We start from the raw sequence: 19,465 nt of genomic DNA, 5'->3' as shown, positions 1-19,465 counted from the left end.
AAAATAACCAAAATAACACCTTCTCCTGGGCAAGCTGATCTTTCAGAGTTTTGCTGTCAGTGATGGACACAGCCTGGATATTCTCCTGCCTTTGCTTAGCATCACCAATCCAGCGGATCAGCCAATCATAGCTCTCGCGATAGTAGCCAAGCTGACGGCCAAGCTGCTCTAGCTCCCTCTGTCGGAGGTCCATCTGGGAGAAGACAGCCTTCCAGCGGTCCTGAAGACTTGACAGAAGCTGGCGATAGTGGTCCAGCTCGGCGTCGCGCTCACTGTGCACACGGGACATCTTGTTACTCACGACAGATGCTTTCTTCAGCTCCTCCTCCAGGGAATCAAACACTGGCTGTTCACTCTCAGCTTCAACCCGCATTTTCTGTGGGTAGTTTCAAACAAAATAAAAAGATAGTCAGAAGGAGGCAAGCCTGCTCTAATTCATGATGAAAAACTAGGCTGAAACTACAGTTCTTTGTGCATTTCATATGGAATCACTTCCTCTAAATGCACTAGAAATGTGTGAAAAGTGAGAATGATAATTGTACGCAGTTTACCTTAAGCTTTGCTCTATAATTCTCAACTTCCTTGACATCATTGGGCACAGTGTGAACGTCACGCAGACAGTCCTCATACTGCTTGAGAACTCCCTCAGCACCCTGTGTGTTGCGGATGACCATTTCCACAGTCTTCAGTCTTGGGACGTGAAAAAATAATCAAATAAATAACGGAGTATGACATTGGAACGTGAGTGGAAATTCTCTTAAGAGCAAGTGGACTCACTTCTCGAGATAAACGGAGGAGAGCATATGGGCGTGATCCATCTTCTGCACAGTGAGGTCAAGTTCTGAGCGAAGCATGGGAGCTGAGGCGGGCTGCTGAGGGGAGGATAAGACCTCCTCTGTCCTCTCAGTTACCTTGTCGAGGTCCTTCTTCAGGCCCTCGAGCTCCACCTGGACTTTCTGTTCAGGGAGACAGCAAGAGTTAACAATATGTAAATACATTGAATTTCTTTTAAAACAGCCCATAATAGTATTTCAAAAGCAGCAGGATCTGCGGGATCTGCACACTTCAAACCTACACTGACTGCAACTTCAATGTTAATCTGCATTTCCCAACGTTTACCTCCATAACACTCCTTCTACTAAATGGATCCTGGTATAATATAATATTTCTGAATCTTATTGTTTTGTTTTTTTTAACCATCATTAAAGTAAATTATAACCACAGGGTAGTTTGCATCTGTATGAGTTAAGACACAACATTTTTGTGACTACTCCATCCTCACTACAATCCTTAATTCATGTCATTTTGCTCCCGCTGTGTGGAAGCATTTACCTTCTGCTCTGTCGTCTTCTGAACGCATTCTTTCAGAGGCTCTTTGTCCAAAGGTTTGCGTATGCGAGCCACAGTCCGAGCCTCGCAGTTCTCGATATTCAGACGCAGGTCTTTGATCTCAGACATGTAGTTCTTACACAGCGTCTCGTCTTGTTGACCTGTGCAGTTAACACATGCATTTGATCAGATCAACACAACAGAAACAAAAAAACTTTTTAGCCTGCAGGTAAGCGTGAAGGACCAGAGGGCCAGTAATGCAAACTTTTTGGTTTGTGTATGTGACATAGTATGATGTAATGTGTACTTTAAACTGGTTTGTTTCAGTAAACATTCACATTTTCCGTCCAATGTTTCACTGCAGTGCATTGAAGCTTGACTGTACATGCAGTTGTTCATTTGTTGTGGCTGAAAAACATGCAGCTCCATGTGTGCTACATTTACAACAAATGGTAAACAAAGCAAGTAATCACGCTATAATTGACCATGTTGCTGCAAGACAAGAAGCACAACATACTGTCATCTAATACAAAAGACACTGGCTCTTTTTTGGTGCAGCTCTGCATAAAAATGTCATGCTGTCACACAGGATACTAATGTAAACACTACTGGTATATCTCATCCAAGCCTTGAAAGCGTGTACACACAGTGTAGTAGCTTGGTGAGCTGTAGCTTTAACTAGCTTTACATCACTCACCTCTCAGCCTAACCCTCATTTCTCCTGAAAGGTGAATTGATGCATCATGAAGTTGGTATAAATCCCTTGACATAACCAAGAATAATAATCAAAAAGTGCGTTTGCTGCTGAGAGAAGCTTTACCTTTCTCCATGGAGCGAAGCAGGCTGGTGAAATGCTGGGTCGACCTGTTGTAGTCGCCCTCAACCTTTATGCGGTCCTCGGGGCCGAAGAGCTCCGAGTCCTGGCTGTCGCGCATGTAGTCCTGGTAGTGCAGCTCCAGGTTCCTCATCAACAGCCTATATTCCTCTGGTTTCATGGTCTTTAACTGCACAGGATGGAGGGAAAAAAATGGTTAAGAAGGCAGGACCTTGAATAGAATTCAACTTCACCTTCTAAAGAGGATGATACTATAATTGAATTGATTTAGTTATGTATTTGTGGTCATGGAGCCAGGTTTCTTTGTATGCTTTTAAAACAGAGAATCATTAAAGTATAGATAAATTCTGCTTAGTGGTGTTAAAACTCACCATGGTGATGTTCCACGACCGTATCTGGGTGAAGTCTCTCATCAGGTACTGCCATGACAGAAGGCTCTTCATGTCTATATGGAACATCTGCCACATGGTCACCATCTGCTGATGACCCCCATCCAGACTAGGCGAGGACACAGATACAAACAGTATAAGAATTAAAGCTGTAGTGTGTAGCTTCTTGGATAGAAATGAATGTCCATTACATCAAGAAATTGCCAAATAAGTTCATATGATGTGTATTAAGCCTATTGGCTCCATACAGCTACTGTACAGCTACATTCCCATGGCACACAGGAAGTGATTTGTTTTTCGTCAAGCCTGACAAAGGCAAACACCGAGAAGTTTGACAGAATGACAACTCTTAACAGAAATTACACACTGTCGCTCTACTAAACACAGGATTCATAATCACTTAACTTTTAAGAGTGAGGTCTGAGATATTGGACTATTTGTGTAAGAGGACAATTCAGAAAACACTTCAATTAATGGGTTAGCAATCAGACATGTACTGTGATTGCGGTGTGTTAATCAGAGTCACAATCAGAAGATCACAAATCAAATTCTCTGAGGGAGCAATTGTTATACAACCACAAGACCACATGTCAAAAATGGCTCTTTTGGTGTCTTGGAAAATAATGTGTAATTATAACTAACACCATAAACAACATTTGTAAATGAAATGATCGGTTTTATCGAGGTCACAATGTAAAATGATTCCTTAGTGTTGTATTTAGGTAGGTTACTCTGGGTTACACATAAGGTGACTGAATCTGCTCTGTTTTACTGTGTTCTCACCTGGACACACTGTCCACAGCCTCCTTGTTGACTGGAGGTACAAGGAAGCAGACAGAGGGCACCACGGCCTCATGACCAGAGTGGTTCAGGACCTTCCACTTGAAGGGCTGGGAGTTGTTGAGGAGAGCACACTCGTCTCCTTTATGGACAGTGATCTGAAACAGAATCAGAGCTTAGAGGCTTTAGCAGACTCACAGCTTACAGCCGTGACCATTCTGGGCTGTGGACGTTAAGTAGGGTTTCTCACCTCCTGTTGCTTGAAGTCACAGACGGCCTGAATGGGCAGTTTGCCTTTGATGGGTGTGGTGGGGTTACGCGGCTTTAGCTGGATGATGGACTTGGCTCGCTTGTTCAGGCCGGTCACCATGGTCTTGTATTCATTCAGCTGCTCTCTCTCTTCCTGTTGAAAACAAGTGAAACGTAATGAGAATAACAATATTTGAGGCCAACAGATAAAACATAAGCAGGGCAATTATGCATTTGAATGATCAACACCAAGTAATTATATTATTATTACTATGAAGTTGAAGATCATGACTATAAGCATACATAACTTACCATAGCATCCTGTAGTAGATCCTCCAGGCGTGTGGTTGTTGTAGAGCGATCACAGCTGTATTTCTTTTTCATGGTCTCTTGCATTTTCTTCATCTTGTCCTGAGCCTCTTTGACGTCGGTAAAGAACTGCAAGCAAAGGATACAATGAACAGAATATATGTCGACGCATGTTTAATTTAGGGCCATCGGATGTCCACTGATTCTTTTTAAGGAATTCATACCTGATAGTAGGCTGTGTTTTCTTTGAGATGAGCCTCAATGCAGCAGCACAGCTGCAGGATCCAGCTCCACTGAGTCTGCAAGGCAGCTGTGAAGGCCTAATATGGATCATGAGGATATGATAACAATGGATTAGTTGAGGCGTCACTCAGAATGTTTTGTACTTTTTACGTAGATTTGAACTATTTAATGGCGTTTACTAGAGTAATTACCTCAACTGTCTTCTTGCCAGGATGTCCATCCCTGACAAGCTTGTCTCCCAAGGTCTGGATGTCATTGACCTTCTTCTCCCTCAGCTCCAGCTCTCGCATGAGACCCTGAAAAATCCACATTAAAAAGTTCTTTACAATCTTAGGAGATAAAATGTGTATTCATTCATTTACACACAAACTATAAAAGACAGGTTTTGAAGGTAAACAAAATGAAACATACAGAGTAGTTATCTTTTTTAGCAGTCATGTTGGAGTTTCTGTCACTCCAGTCAAAGTTGACCTCCTCCTCTTCTTTGTCATTTAACCACATCAGTTCCTTAGTGGCAGAGCTGACAAAGGCGTGGAGTGAATCCAAGTTCCTCAGACGGGACTTGGAGGAGTTCTGAAAGAAAATAAACAGCAAATGTTATAACACCAAATATGTATATTCAGCACAGACAAACATTTCAATATTTCTCCCAAATCAATGTTTGAAAAATGGAATTATTCACCAGTAGTTTGCCATACTGTAGGTCCAGTTTACCCAGGTATTCTCTGTATGTGCCCTTACTGACAGGAGATAGTTGGTTCTGCAGTGCATGAGAGATGCAAAATGGTTACTTTAATATTTTTTTTATTTATTTTTTTTATGTTAAAATGAAGTGGCTCTCATCAGGAGACTACCTCGTCTGCTTTAGCCCGTTCTATCTTGGATCGGAAGTCCTCCACAGTCTGGTGCAGGCCTCTGTGGCTGCCGAGCTGGGACTCCACAGTAGGAAGATCAGATCCCCACTGGGAATCATCAATGCGTCGCTGATTCTCCTCCACCCAGGCAAGCAGGTCTTGAACGTAGCGCAGAGTCACATCGTCCAACTCAGGCCGTATCTTTGTGGTGGACTGCTGGGAGCTCACCACGTTAACCTGAGTGGTGGTCACAGTAGACTTCAGACGAAGGTTGTAGTCACTGCGCAAGTTCACCAGGCGCTCATGAATGCGGTACACCCTGTGGACATTAAAGACATCGTCTTACTTTATGCTCCAAGTCTCTGAACTGCTTTGTATAACATGGACACTATTAAAAGTTCAGTTCAATGTAATACGTGCAGCACCCACTTGCGGTACATTTCATCAGCCTGAGGGTGGCGCCCATCCTTGAGGATCTGTACATCATTGAAGAGGAGGCGGATCATTTTGTCTGCCTGGTCCAGCTCTCGTTCTACTTCTGCCGTGTGCTGAGGTGGTTTCCCTGCGTTCATCAGACGAATGTCCTAAAGAGAGAAGAGCCAAAAAAATTCTTAAAATTTAAAGGTTCATCTCTTTGTGTTCTCGCAAAACAATAGTAAATGACTAAATAAATAAAATTTTAAAAAAAATAATAAAAAAAAAATAAGTCAGGAAAAAATTATATATCATACTTATATTTTCTAATCAATACCACTCACCGTCTGAAGCAGGGTCTCCAGGTGGCTGAGTTGGTCATTACACAATCCAGACTCCATTTGGACTTTACTGACAATCCTCTGCAGCCTCTCAAGTCTGGATTAAAAAAAAAGAAAAAAGGATTAATCTCTTGGAAACCTTTCAATCAAAGGCTGCAGTAGAACAGATTTTTTTCTGTTTTTTCTACAGAATCTCAAGCTGGCAACGTATCAGTCAAAACACTTACGGACATTTGCGTGGTAGCAGATACTCTAATATGTAAGGGTCAGTCACAAAGGCCATATCTAACTGCACAGAGATTAGAGTTCCAGCTTGTAGACAGATTGGTTCCCTCGTCTCACACTGCCATTATGTCCAAGAAAAAGTCCCGGAGTGAGACGAAAATGTCTCAGAGTTTCAGTCTGCTTATTCAGTCATTCCTATTCTCAGAGCCATAAACAAGGCTATTAGATGACTGAACAATCTTGTGACATGAGCCGCACAGCGTGCCAGGCATAACTCAACTGAAGTCCAGTAGAAAAATATATGAAGTATTTAATCAGACCTCATTATAACTTTCCAGTCCATTCATGAATAGAATCTTTCTCATTTTGATTTGATCTGCTACAAAAAACCCCAAAAACTGATCTTTCACTTGCTGTTTTTCCATCTTATTCTGCTTTTACTGTGAATTCAGTTACAAAACACCACCAGCAGGTGGGGTGCTTCTCTAATACCAGCACTGACTATGAAAACGTGAAACAAAACACAACACATACAGAAGGGAGGTTATAAATCACAGTTACTGATGATAACAGATATAGTTATAACATTTACTCTTAACGTTGAGGCCTTTTCTATAGTATTATCATTATTATTATTATTATTATTATTGTTGTTGTCTAAACCTCTCAAACTCTGTTCTCAGCAGTCGCTCTCTCTCCAGGATGGCAACATGGAGTCGACCCCATTCTTTCTCCACATCGATGGGATGGTAGCTTGGAGGGACCTTCACCTGACCAGCATGCACAGCACTCTGCAGCAAGGTGGAAATATAACATACAGTATAAGCAATTCTCAATGGAAAAGGCATTATAAATACAATATTATATGAAAGGGCGTTAAGTTTAGCTCAGCTTGCCTCAAAGGTTTGGTAGATGTGTTTAGACCGGTTCTTGTCGGTCTCTTTCACTGGCAGCTCTGTCTCTTTGAACTTCAAGAACTGGCGCCAAAGAAGCTAAAAGACAAAAAAAAAACAACATAAAAATTAACAATTTAGATTTTCCTTTTGGTTAAGTTGATGCTCTGTCAATAAGTTATATTTAGCACCAGCTCATTTGAAGGCATCACTCATGCTTCCACATGACTGGTGTTAATTAAATTCAACTTGGAATAAATCAAATAACATCACTGCAAGAATCGCCTGGGAAAAGAAGTTACTCAATGTCTCACTGGACGTAGGTTTTCGACTGGTATTTTAAGGAAGTGCTGATGCTGCTGATAATAAGACTTCAAAGACAACTGACCGCAAAAAAAAAGACAAAATACAAGTCACGCTATGCTTTTATTCTGTAGCAGTGACAGGGAGTGGTACTGTGGTTATTCATCTGAGGATTAGATCAGGCTTCAATTAATTCTACCATTATGTTCAGCAAGTCTGTTCTTCTTTGATCAAACAGTGGACAGACACAGAAAAAAAAAATCACTTATACTAATATTATTGAAACATGCACCGTGTCCATCTACAATGGCAACACCCGCGACTGAGATGTACATTTCAAAATCTTCATTCTAGAGGCATAACATTCACATCAGCTCACCTCGATCTCCTCGTAGCTGGCGGGGAACTTTCTCTCCTCAAAGATCATGACATGGTGGCGGATCCACTGGAGCAGAAGAGTGACCAGCTCGTAGTATTCCTGCCAGCGCAACTCCAGCTCCTGCAGCCGACACAGCAGAAAAGATAGCTGATACAAAAAAAAACCCCAAACAAACAAACAAACAGCAGGACTCTTTTTCCTACTGGTTTACCGTGTTTCGATTCACTCACATACCACACACACCAAACTCAATTATGTAGCAACAATATAAGTCTTGTGTGAGTGGACGAGGAGCCAGAGAGCAGAAAATACATAGATTGTGACAATGGGAGAAACAGACTGTGAGTAGTTGTAGCCATGTCTTTAAAAATTATAACAAATATCACCATTTTTCATGTATTTCTAGATATGATTATTCAATTGACCAATGGATCATAAATTGTCAGCAATAATAACAATGAGAGAAAAATAACCAGAAAAAGAAGAAGAATACAACAATACTGCTGCGTTATGTTTTCTTTCTATTAGAGTAGTAATTTCTTCATTACACCAACAGGTGTCTTGAATAAAGTGAGGACTGTTTCGTGTTTACGGTTTAATGGCAGCCAGTTCTACCTCACAAGTTTGGAACAGAGTGTTTAATTATTATTGCCACCAAAAAAAAAAAAAATCTATTTAAATGCCAGATGTGCCATCAGGCAGGCGAGGGATTTTATACAAACTAATACACACCACCAGTATGTTTTACTTAAGAGGATTTGGTGAAACATATTGGCCAATTCCTTTGGCTTCACCACAGGACACAGATTTCATGCTGCTTGGTTTCACAAGACTTTCACTTCTCTCTGAACAATGGTAGGAAACAAAGCAGAGTCACAAGACATGACACAATTCATCAAAGTGCTCACATTAGCTCTGGCGCCATCGTGTACATCAACCCGTGGCATGGCATCGTACAAGGATGAGACATAGGTGATGATGGATTTCTCATCAGGGTGAGGGACGTCGACATCTGAAAGCACAAGGTGAAATCGTTTGGTGTTTTTCCACATTGTAAATGAGAAACAAGCAGAAAAACTGAAGCATAACACACCAAACTAAATCAAATTAGGGATAAATTATTTCTCAATCGAAATATAGCCACAAGTAGTTTTTGTGTTTAAGGTAAATTAAATAGACCACATACTGTATACCAAAGAAATTGTGGTGTTTAACAGATGCTATGCCCCTAACTAGAATTAAGCACGTCAGTTAAAATGTGTTTTTTTTGTGTGTTTTAAAAGTTACCCTCAGGATCCAGCAGTCGTGTCACTCCCAGGTTATTCTCGGCCACATTGAAGGCCTGTTCCAGGTTCTCCACGTTGGTCTGTCGGTACACTCTGCCCATGTCGATGAGTCTGGGGCTATAGGAGCACAGACATGCACACATGATCAACAACACTGAATGCTGTCATCTTTCCACACATCACAAATCTGGGAAATGAAGTTGAACGGTAAAGAGGATCACACATTAACACATACAACATGTGTTAACGTGTGATGTGTACAGTAAGTCATCAACTTTGTGCAGGCCTGCTCAGTTAATGGGTTTTTATGCTGCACATAATTGACATCAGTGGACACGCTTTTGTAAGCTGTAACACAGGCCACCTGTTGGCTCTCTGACAAATCTGCACCAGTACCTGCCTTTTTGTCCTCTGGATATTTGACTCTTTGACAGATGTCAGAGTCATCTCAAGGTAAAATGCAATTTTTCAGCTAAAAAACCAACACATTTTTAATCTGCAGCCCGCCACAACTTGACTCCCAAGATTTCATGTCTCCTGCGTGCTTTATAGAACCTCTACTTCACAAATGCAAATGCATTTACAGCAATATTTTATGTGGCAATACAGTTAATAAAAGAAAGAGCAGATTCATACATCTCTCTGAAGAATAAATAGCCTGCATTTTGTCCATAAACAGGAGAAGACTCCACGGGCTTGATCTCCCTAACAAAGAAGTGCTTCGTTGGCTGAGGGGAGCTGATCGTGCTCTGGGACTCTCTTCCGTAAAAGCTAGGAGACCTGCACCCATGGCCCAGTTCGTCAGCAGTGGAGGTTGCACCTGAGCTTTGTGAACCCCACCCTGAGACAAAGGAGGATCCCTCTGAGGGAATATCGTCACACAGCATGATCACACGATTGTCCCCGTTACTGACAGATCCTGACGTGCTGCCACTGAAGCCCACACTTCCTTTCCTCTGTTTGGACTTCTTTCTTAAACTGAGCATCTTAAAATCTGCCAGTGAGGCCTTGTCCAGTGGTAGAAAAAATCAAACTGGTGTTACAGGCTGAATCGTTTATTAAAGCAGATCTTCTCATCGATGGATGGCTGCATAAAAATCCAATCCATTGTCCATCATCATGTGAAAATAATGTTAATCCTTAATCCGCCGGGCTGCTGAGATGAAGACGACTCCCTGCCCTGCAGCCGACACATTACTTGCAAACTGATGTGTAGCCGTGTACATTTAAACCTCTAACCCGACATAAAGCCTGGACACTGCGGAATTATGTGTTTGAGTGCATATTCTGCAGCTCAGCCCACACTTTTAATGTCACAGACATTCAGTATCACTGCTACAGTCCCGCCCACAAACCACACCCTAACATTTATGAGCAGGTGAAAGAAAGTTTAAAGAAAAAGAAAAGTAGCTGGTATGTGCTCAAGTTTCAGAGAACTTGTCCCTGCAGGTATCTTTTTTTTCCTCATTCAATTCATAATGGATGTAGAGAAATACAATGTGCAAAGCACTTTCATTTTCTCTCATCTTGTACCATTTTTGCTTTTGTTGTAACACAGATAAAGAAAACCAGCCGAACCCAAATTGTTTTCAAAAGTCTTCCTGAGAAATAGATGCACGTTCGTTTCCCAGAAGACTACCACACAAAGCACTCCTTCACCACTAATTCTACTATAAAGACACAAAACAGCTTTGGAGGAATTAGCATATTTAGTGTTCAGCAGTTGAGACATCAGATTTTACTTTTCAATGCCGAGTTCCTGACTATTTTAATAAGCTAATAATCACACTTAATAAAGGATTCCGCATATTGACACGGCACCAAAAGAGGTTCAGAATTAGTCATCGTCGGTGCCTGTCAGTGACATTCCTACCCTAAAGCCCTGAAACATAGAAATTAAGTGTGCATCGAGACAGATTATCAGAGCGGCAGCGTCAAGTCCACTAGGTCAAAAATGGGTCAAATAAAGCCCGTATAGAATAAATAAAGCTTTGCTACTTCAGTTTCAGCAAGGACAATGCATCTATAAAGAGCGCTGTAACTGTTTAAGCCCTTATGTCTAAAGTTATGTAAGTAACACAAACATCTTATTGGGGGTAGATATTTGAATTACAGAGCAGGTTTAAAGATAATATAAAGTGCATTAAGGCATTTGACATCATGTCTCTATTCCACTGCACTCCCCATTTAATAAAAGCTATAGTTCATGAAAGAGGTTTCTAAACCAGGAAGACAACAGTGATGCATCAGTAGAAGTGTGTGTTTTGTAGTACAGGACATACACTTTCTTTCTGTCCATACTAGGATTCCGTTTATCTCATCTCACACTGATGTTAGAGACGACTCACGGGCAACACTTACTAGTGTTTGTGTATGACGGCGTTGAAGAGTTTGCCGTCCCTCCAGCTGGTGGAGAAGTTGTCGCAGCGGATGCCCTGGTAGCCGTCAGTCATCCTCTGAGACCAGAGCAGCAGCTTCTCCTTGGCCGTCATGTCTTCTGACTGGCCGTTCACCTGGATGTCTGAGATCTGAGACCACACGTATGGACACAGTGTCAGCAAAGAGCGGGACAGGCAATTCTGTAGCATTTACACTAAGGGAACGTGGAAGAAACTAGTTAATTAGTGGAAACCCAAAGTGAATTTCTTGACACCAAAGATTAATCATAAAACCAATTTAATACCTTCATGATTCTTTGACTTGATTCTCTCAGAAGAGCTTGTCTATAAGTGAACTGTGTGCTTATGAAGTTATTGGCGGACAATATGCAGCAGTAAGCAGCAGTATTTCTGTCTGGGAAAACGCTGCTGTGGTTGTGGCATGTGGATTATATGTGGGAAAGATGAGTCACAGGCACTGGATTTTCTATTTTGTATGCAAGCAAATGTGTGCTTTTGTGTGTGCACGAGTACACTTTCTCCTCCTCCCATTTGAATTCAGCCTGGCAGCTCTTGGTGAGCACAGGAAATGCAGAAGCTGACCAGGGAGTATGGGGTGAGGTTTGTGAATGAAGCATGTCAACAATTTCTTCAAGTGGCCTGACACACCCCTCAGCCCCTTGGGAGTCATGTGGATTTTATTTCCTGTCTTTATTTGAGATATCCTGATTTATTTCATTATTTCATTAGATTCATTTTGGGAGCATTAGTCCTTCATTTCATGCTTAGATTTTCTAATGCTCTTCCTCAAATCCCTGTTTTTCTCTCTCGAAACATCCTTTGATTCTAACCGGAGTTGTTTGAATGCTCTCAGATATAATGTTGCCACATTATGGAAACAAATTAATTTAGGGTAATCCAATTTCAGGATGAGAGGGAAATTCTACACGTGCCTTTGTTATCGCTGACTCACCATCATGCCCTACTCCCCTCTATTCTAAAGGAGTATAAAGACTTTGGGAACACTGAATAGGATCTTCACCAGGTCACCTAACCAAACTACACCATTCTTCCCTTTATTTCCCACACTGTATCTGAACATGAATCATGTGATAATGGTGGGAGAGGCTGGCTCTATCTGTGAGGCTGACACCTAGCCAAGAGCCTGGTGACTCTTGGCGTATGGGATGTGGTTGCGAGTGTTGCATGTCAACATGATCTCCATTTGGTCTGACTCACCCATCCCTTGGGAGTCAAGGTGGAGTTGCTTTCCTGTCTTTATTCAAATAGTGTGCACTTTCATTTTGAGAGCATTTTCTTTTTCATTTTACTTCCAGATTGGGTAATGCCTGTCCCGTTTCTCAGACAGAGCTTTGCGACACGTGCACTCAGATAATCTGTTGCTGCACAATGTCCTGCAACTCAGTTTGCCCTCAAAATGAAAGGTCACACACGTCTAAAGATAGGAAACAAGCTCACAAAGAGTGACTCATACTTACGGGTTCGGGACACTTGGCGGTGCTCAATTTCTTTATACTGTCATATCTGATACTTGATGAAGCTGTTAGTACATTAAGATGTTATGATTCCAACACCTCTAGGAGTATGAATCAAAATGATCCACTCATGATTAATGCCTTTTATAAGAAGAATTTTCCACCGTGATCGTTCCAAGGAGATGTGAAATGGCAGCTGACAGGAGCAGATCCCAGAGACAGGTATAAAGGGATAATAAATAATGGAACACAACACTGACAGAGGAGGAGACCTGGAAGTGGAGGATGATGGTCCATATTAACCCCAGGGTCAGCTTCGGGTTTCCATCTGCTATGTCATCATTTCTGATGTTCACCAGCTTGACCTGGGGAAACAAAATGGTTCACGCCCAGACAATAAGATTTATCAAAGTCAATATTTTGGTTTGCATTATTTGAGGTTTCATTTCTTCATACCTGCCGGTGTTTGAGGAAGTCCAGTGCTATCTGTACATTCTGCAGTTTGTGGAATCGCATTCGGCCTTTCTCTCTGGGCTGTGGAGGACAGAGGAGAGATAAAGAGGTGTTCAATTCAACTTTAGAAGGTGGAGATGAAGTTCGTCAGAGATGACCCGTGTAACATCCTTGTGATGGTGTTGGCAGGTGGGGAGCATTCAAACAAAACTGGGGAAAATTATTAAGGGAAAGTAGGGAAAACGAACATCATTTTACAGACAATAAAAATGAATTGAGACTATCAAATAAAAAAATGTATCGACATGGTGACTTTTTAAAAGATTTACAATATTCTTGTGAAGTAAATTAAAAACATTAATACATTTCTCTTCCAAAACTTAGTCCTGTGAGAATCTGATGAGTTCATGAAACACTTTATTATTGTAAAGAGTAAGATTAGCTCATGTTGCATTAGGCCAAATGAATTCAGATCAATATAAAGGCTACTGTATAACACAAAGTGGAAAGGTACATGCTGTACATATAATATTTCTATATTGTTTATGTGCAGCAGCAATATGGTGAAAAGCAAGCCTGTCAGTGAGGAAAAACAAGGAAGCTTGCAAAAGAAATACCTCAAAAGCACAGGTGAGTCCATCAAAGAAATAATAGGATGACTGAATTAGAAGTTACCACTCACCAACCGAATGCTCCTGACCATGTCTCGCTCCCTCGCCTAGCCCCGGCAAGAGCGGGGGAGGCGAAGGTCAGACAGCAAAGAGGAGCACACACAGACGACGGTTAAAGGAAGGCAAACGGAGGTGAGAGAGAGGAGGAGGAGGAGGAAGAGAGGAAAGAAGATGCATAGATCAGAAAGGAGTACAGTGCAAAAACACACACACACACACGCATACTGTACACGCAGGTCAAAGTGAGGTTCATGTATTAAGGCTATGGAGGCAGAAGATTCAGAAGATGAGCTGAGCTGGAGCGACGGGAGAGAGAGCGATGAACGACAGCAGCAGAGAAGCTTCTGTTCAGATCTGAGCCATGACTCAGATCTGAACAGATCTGATCATGTGTAATACAAATCAATAAAATATGGTGCTCTGCACACAGACTAGACAGCTCTTAGATCTTTGTTAAGCAAAGTTCAGCTTAGACTGTAAACTTGATGGTGATTAGTTATGATTTATTGCCACAGACTGAGATCACATTCCAGATAAGTGCACCTTATTTGCCAGGTCAGGATTAGAGGTTGGTAAACAGATGCAGAGCCTGGGGCCAACTGGTGGTCAAAAACCAGACGCCATGATGATACTCACAAGTGTGTCCCCGGACAGGACCTCCAACAGAGAGATCAGGTTATGTCCATCTCGAAGGTCTTCGTACAGGTCTGTCACATGTCGCTGTGCCTGCCAGGAAAAACAAAACCAAGAAGCAGTTGTCACAAACATTCAAGATGAGTTTATATTACTTAGCACTTATCTTAAGACACCAGAGTTATTCAGACCAGCCACCCATCTCTTTTGAGCAGAACTGCTCAAGAACTGCAGCTGTCAACTAGAGGATTTTGGCACAGCCTGCTGGTGCATTCTATGACAGAGCCAAAACATAAAATCTGCATTTTGACTTCTGTGTCAAAATATGACAGGTTGTCTTAAAGTCATCGTGCTACAATGTATTTAGACAGAATGCTGCGCAATAATTGTGAAAAGAATGGACTTTGCAACCTACTTACACAACTTGGCGACACTTCAAACCAAATTAGGCGTCAAAAATGCAGGCTTAATTACAGGTTTTTATTTCAGGACCTTAAATTACAAGTGTCTGTTGAAAGATGCACTTTGTGTTGGTGTTCTAAATCAGTTCTCCAGCTGTGTTATATAAGTTTTCAGTTCACGGGGTTCTCTGCACCAGTACAATTCTACACAGGTTAAGAATGCATAGCCGTGAGCAAGCCAAGCCTGACTCATACTCCAGTTGACATCCAGGACATGACAAGTGATAGATGGGACTAAAATCAGTTAAAAATCCGATCAATGAAGTGACAAAGGTCACATCTGGACAAATCTGCTTAAAGCAGAGACATGTTTATTTTAATGATTTGATTCTTGTGGTTTCATTAACTCGTTAACTAAAATTAACTAGCAGGAAGGTGTGAGACAGGACAGGAGGAGAAAGTTGGACGAACAGTTTCCATGCAAATCAAACACTGATCAAACATGCGGCTGCTGCTAGAAAATGGCGGTACCTACCTCTGCCCTCCGATGCTGTATGAAGGCGGATGATGGATGGGTGGATGAGAGCAGATGAATAATGGAGTAATGGAGAAATGGAAAGAATGAAAGAAGAGGATAAGAGCAGCAATTAATGAACGTGAAGTTAAGCACAAGGATTAGGATGAAATGGAATATTGGATTATTTGACGACAAGTGTCATGACAAAAGGCAGAAACACTAAAACGGCTACAACAAGGCTTTTTTTTTAGTATACCTGTCAAGAATTAGTACTGATCTGTGTGTGTTTGGTCATGTGAGGGGAGGAGAAGGTAGAGGCCACGGCCCTCGAATGGAATGAAAACTAATTTCCTCTTGCAAGTCCCAACAGTGACTCGTTTATGTTGGCACGTATTTTCGACATTAGTTGTCTAACATTTCATGCACTCTTTCCTGCATGAGTGAAGATGAGCACCCACTGAATGTGGCAACACAGTGACCACTAGGGGTCACTGTCGACACAATGGAAAGACTTCTACAAGCATGTTGGGGAACTGAAGTCTTGAGTTGCACATAGTGTACTTTTATGTCAGACATTGACTACTGCTCGTGTAGTTCTCACTATTGTATGATTTCAAGCTCCTCGGCGTGTACTCAACAACCTTCTATTGCCAGTCCTCAATCACTACGTATAGAAGAGGCTGAGGCTTTGCTGCACACGATGAGGCCTCAGTGTTCCAGCAGCAGAGAAGTGGGTGTTAAAACTACAAATTGCCCTCTCCCAGGCAAAGAGAGCAGCTCTGTAAACACTTCAAGGTGAAAATCATTAGTGCTCACATGGCCTCAGCCCGGTCCCTCCACACTGTCTGGGGAAGAGGGTGCTTAACATACCTACGGGTTTACGTCATGTTTACATCACCCTGAACTCTGAGGGCCATCATTTCATTGATACGTATAATCTGAGAACTCATCGCAGCAGTTGTAGTTTTGAATCTCATGATTTGTAGTTTGTAGGTACTTGGTAGAAAACAGAAAAATTGTACCATCTGCAGAGCGAAAATCTGTCTCTGCACAATAAAAAAAGATTTAGTGAGCAGGGGAAACCATTCAGTGGCCCTTCACGGCTCGATGTGGCTGCACCCAACCCATTGTTTGTCCCTATCAGGCCAACCATTAAGTCATTAAACTAGTTTAACATCAGTTTAACTTTAAAGGGGCACTCATTAAAATCAGACTCAGACTCAGGGTTAACGCTTTCACTGCCAAATGTGTCCACTCAGAAAGGAATCTGTAAAAGCTATAATCCATCATTTGAACTAAATTTGATTTTAAACTTTTTCTGGTCTATTTTCTGCATGAAATTTAATTTAAATGATTGCTTTATTTAATTTGTGTATTCTCAATGTTTTCAATCACAGCCTGGTACTGTCACAGTGTGAGGTTTAAATTCAATTTAAAAACAAACAGTAACGCTCAGATTATGCAAGGCGTGATGAGCACAACATGATTGGTGTGATTACTTCCTGCATCAGCACACGCCTTTCAGTCTGAGACAGGAATGAACGCAGGTAGCCGCTGTTTTGACCCCGGAGAGTCTGTGCAGCACATGTGCTACCGTCAGCCCTAAGCACCATGAGCTCTTGGCTGAGACTAGAATTTGCCTTTTTAGACGGAGCAAAGTGAGTCCAGATGTCTACGGCTCACAATTCACAATGAACACTCGAGAGAAACAAGAGCGAGGAACTCCCCTATGCTCTCATGCAGTGGTAGCCGAATACGTTAGCTCTGCACATCCATGGAAAGGAAAACTCTCTCTTTGTGCTTTTTCCTCTTGTTCCATTTGTGGGGAGAAAAAAAAATGAATGGCTCTGTGTCTGTGGAGTGAATATACAAATAATGTGGAAGCACTTAATGTCATGAGGCTGTAAAAGTGTTGCTGCCAATGGGAGGTTTTTTTTGGAAGAAAGGCGGCACAAGCAGGGCTATTTTTACCGCTTTGTTTCCGGAGTGCATTGTGTTGTGTGGTCATTTTTCACCCCTAATGGGGAACTCATGAGTGACAAGAATGGCCTGTTTGACTTTACCCTCATCCTGACCCGTTTACCCCTCCTTGAATGTGAGAAGCGTTGGAGGCCTTTCAGGGCTTCGCTTTAGAATAAACCGTGAGTGGACGAGTGCTGACGGGCGGCTCATGCCGTCTCTGAGCTGACGACAGACAGGACCGCTGGTGAGCCTCACCATCAAGTGCAACAATAGCTGATGTATTGCTAATGTATGTTTATGTGAGTATGGGGCTGGGTGTAATTTCTGGAGAGACACTTTCAATGCACAGGTGAGGGATGGATTGCTTTTTACATAATGGTAGCCTGTCTCTTAAAATAATTCACACATCCTGGAACTCTGGGAGCTTGAAAGCCTAACTCCATGTTGTAAAGTGAGCTCACCCTGATCCACTAACTCCTAAATCTACATCTTCTCCCTCTTGATTATTGTTTTGACTGCTATTCTTAGTATTAAACATCGGGCGCACATGGAACGTCTTTGCAACAGACCTATAAGTCAACTCCAAATAAGCACAACTGTAATTACTGCATAGTCCCTGTATTTAATGCTAATGTATAGATCAATCACCTCTCAACATCTAAGTTGACACATTTAGTGAGAGCTCAAAATAGAATGCTGCGGTTGACTTGTGCCATTACGTCTGGGACCACAAACAGGAACGTACACCTTTTCCGATCCTCTGTGGTTGTCAAGAAAGCAGATAATTGCATGTTGGGAAAGCAACAATTGTGCAAAGTTATTGGTGGAGCTCTGTTTATTCTGCATGTGTACATTGATTATAAGAAAATGGACCTGAAACGTGACCCTGAGGGCATGTGTAGGCAAGATAGAGAGCGTTGATGTACCTTTTGAGTACAATAAAAGAAGAGGAAACGTAATGCAGGTTGAGAACAGGCCCTTACCTTTATCAAGTGCTTATTCACCCATTTTGTGAAGGTCTTTTTCTGTACTCGATCTCGTTCATCTGCAACACAGAGGAAAAGGCAGCTGTCAGCGACATGCAAAGGGGAAGAAAATACGTTTTGTATATTTGTCGTACAATAATGGAAGGGGAAAATAAAAGCAGGTGTTTTTTGCGAACTATTTGGGCAGACAGTGACCGACAATTCACGCAGCAAACCCAGTTCCATGTTTCCCTTTTTTTTTTAATAAAAGATACCAGACTCGGTTGATTTCTGTAGGACACACAGGATTTATCACTGGGTGGACAAACACCACCTGGCTGTGCATGCCTGCATCTGACACAGACTTCATCAAAGCACACTGGCTGTTGGCACCACCCACCGTCTGGGAGACTAAGTACTTGCAAGGTTGTGTCTCACTCCAACACCTCTGCCACCTGTGCTCTTGGTTCAAGGGAATAAAGGATTCCATGACAAAAGCAACATGTAGTGTCAAAACACTCGGCATGATCACCACAAGACGTGGCATAACTATTAGAGAGAGCAATTCCCCGACAAGAGACAACAAGCTCTCGGCAAGGAACACGCCTACCGAGACAACAAACCCGCATACCTACTGTGATGTGTCCCTATTGGCGTCCCAGGCGAAAACCGCGAGGTGTGTCACGGCAACATTTATTGTCGACACAGTAGACGGATTGGTGAGTTTCCAGTTCTCTGATGTGAACTGATCTCAAAGTTGTGGTTTGTGGAGCATGTATTTTAAATTCACACGACATTTAATGTCCCAGAATGAAAACACAAAGCTCTCGGTCTTATCAGATAGAAGGGTAGGATTTAACTTTTTTACTGTACAGTGACACACCCAGCTACGGAAAGCAAAGGGCAGTGATTCAGCTTTGACATAAAATAGGGACCCAATGGCTATGTTTGTTTTTCTCAGGAAGAGGGTGTCAGCAATAACTTCTGCAATTAGGAATATATCTCCATGGAAACCTTACACGGACACCAATAAACCTTTACCCTCCCAATTTATCATTTAAACCAATAGGGACTGAGCCTTACTATGTGACCTCGATGTTCCATTTCCTGTTGAGGGGGTAGATGTCACACAGTGGAACCCTGATGACTGGTTAAACACG

The 19,465-nt window shown here is 42.0% G+C and overlaps 1 protein-coding gene across 16 annotated transcripts in view; it reads right to left on the bottom strand.

The window, feature by feature from the left end:
- LOC122774388 (plectin-like) overlaps window positions 1–19,465 on the bottom strand; it is a 109,247-nt gene that overhangs the window by 16,180 nt on the left and 73,602 nt on the right. For 8 of the 16 annotated variants that reach the window (XM_044033582.1, XM_044033590.1, XM_044033591.1 and 5 more), the window contains 27 exons: window positions 18,324–18,385; window positions 15,397–15,411; window positions 14,464–14,553; window positions 13,160–13,237; window positions 12,964–13,068; window positions 11,191–11,357; window positions 8,831–8,946; window positions 8,452–8,555; window positions 7,544–7,663; window positions 6,865–6,960; window positions 6,632–6,759; window positions 5,747–5,840; window positions 5,418–5,572; window positions 4,989–5,307; window positions 4,817–4,894; window positions 4,546–4,707; window positions 4,326–4,430; window positions 4,116–4,211; window positions 3,895–4,020; window positions 3,584–3,736; window positions 3,337–3,491; window positions 2,536–2,662; window positions 2,150–2,333; window positions 1,333–1,490; window positions 778–956; window positions 552–690; window positions 20–376 (listed from right to left, as the gene is read on the bottom strand). In XM_044033582.1, the coding sequence (XP_043889517.1) occupies window positions 20–376; window positions 552–690; window positions 778–956; window positions 1,333–1,490; window positions 2,150–2,333; window positions 2,536–2,662; window positions 3,337–3,491; window positions 3,584–3,736; window positions 3,895–4,020; window positions 4,116–4,211; window positions 4,326–4,430; window positions 4,546–4,707; window positions 4,817–4,894; window positions 4,989–5,307; window positions 5,418–5,572; window positions 5,747–5,840; window positions 6,632–6,759; window positions 6,865–6,960; window positions 7,544–7,663; window positions 8,452–8,555; window positions 8,831–8,946; window positions 11,191–11,357; window positions 12,964–13,068; window positions 13,160–13,237; window positions 14,464–14,553; window positions 15,397–15,411; window positions 18,324–18,385 (3,668 nt within the window). The remainder of the gene's footprint in view (window positions 1–19; window positions 377–551; window positions 691–777; window positions 957–1,332; window positions 1,491–2,149; window positions 2,334–2,535; window positions 2,663–3,336; window positions 3,492–3,583; window positions 3,737–3,894; window positions 4,021–4,115; window positions 4,212–4,325; window positions 4,431–4,545; window positions 4,708–4,816; window positions 4,895–4,988; window positions 5,308–5,417; window positions 5,573–5,746; window positions 5,841–6,631; window positions 6,760–6,864; window positions 6,961–7,543; window positions 7,664–8,451; window positions 8,556–8,830; window positions 8,947–11,190; window positions 11,358–12,963; window positions 13,069–13,159; window positions 13,238–14,463; window positions 14,554–15,396; window positions 15,412–18,323; window positions 18,386–19,465) is intronic. The other 8 variants (XM_044033583.1, XM_044033580.1, XM_044033588.1 and 5 more) reach the window with 3 other exon arrangements.

Source organism: Solea senegalensis, linkage group LG9 (genome assembly GCF_019176455.1).
Source record: "Solea senegalensis isolate Sse05_10M linkage group LG9, IFAPA_SoseM_1, whole genome shotgun sequence".
Taxonomy (NCBI): domain Eukaryota; kingdom Metazoa; phylum Chordata; class Actinopteri; order Pleuronectiformes; family Soleidae; genus Solea; species Solea senegalensis.
The sequence above is the reverse complement of the archived record's forward strand: the minus strand, read 5'-3'. Positions and strand labels throughout refer to the sequence as shown.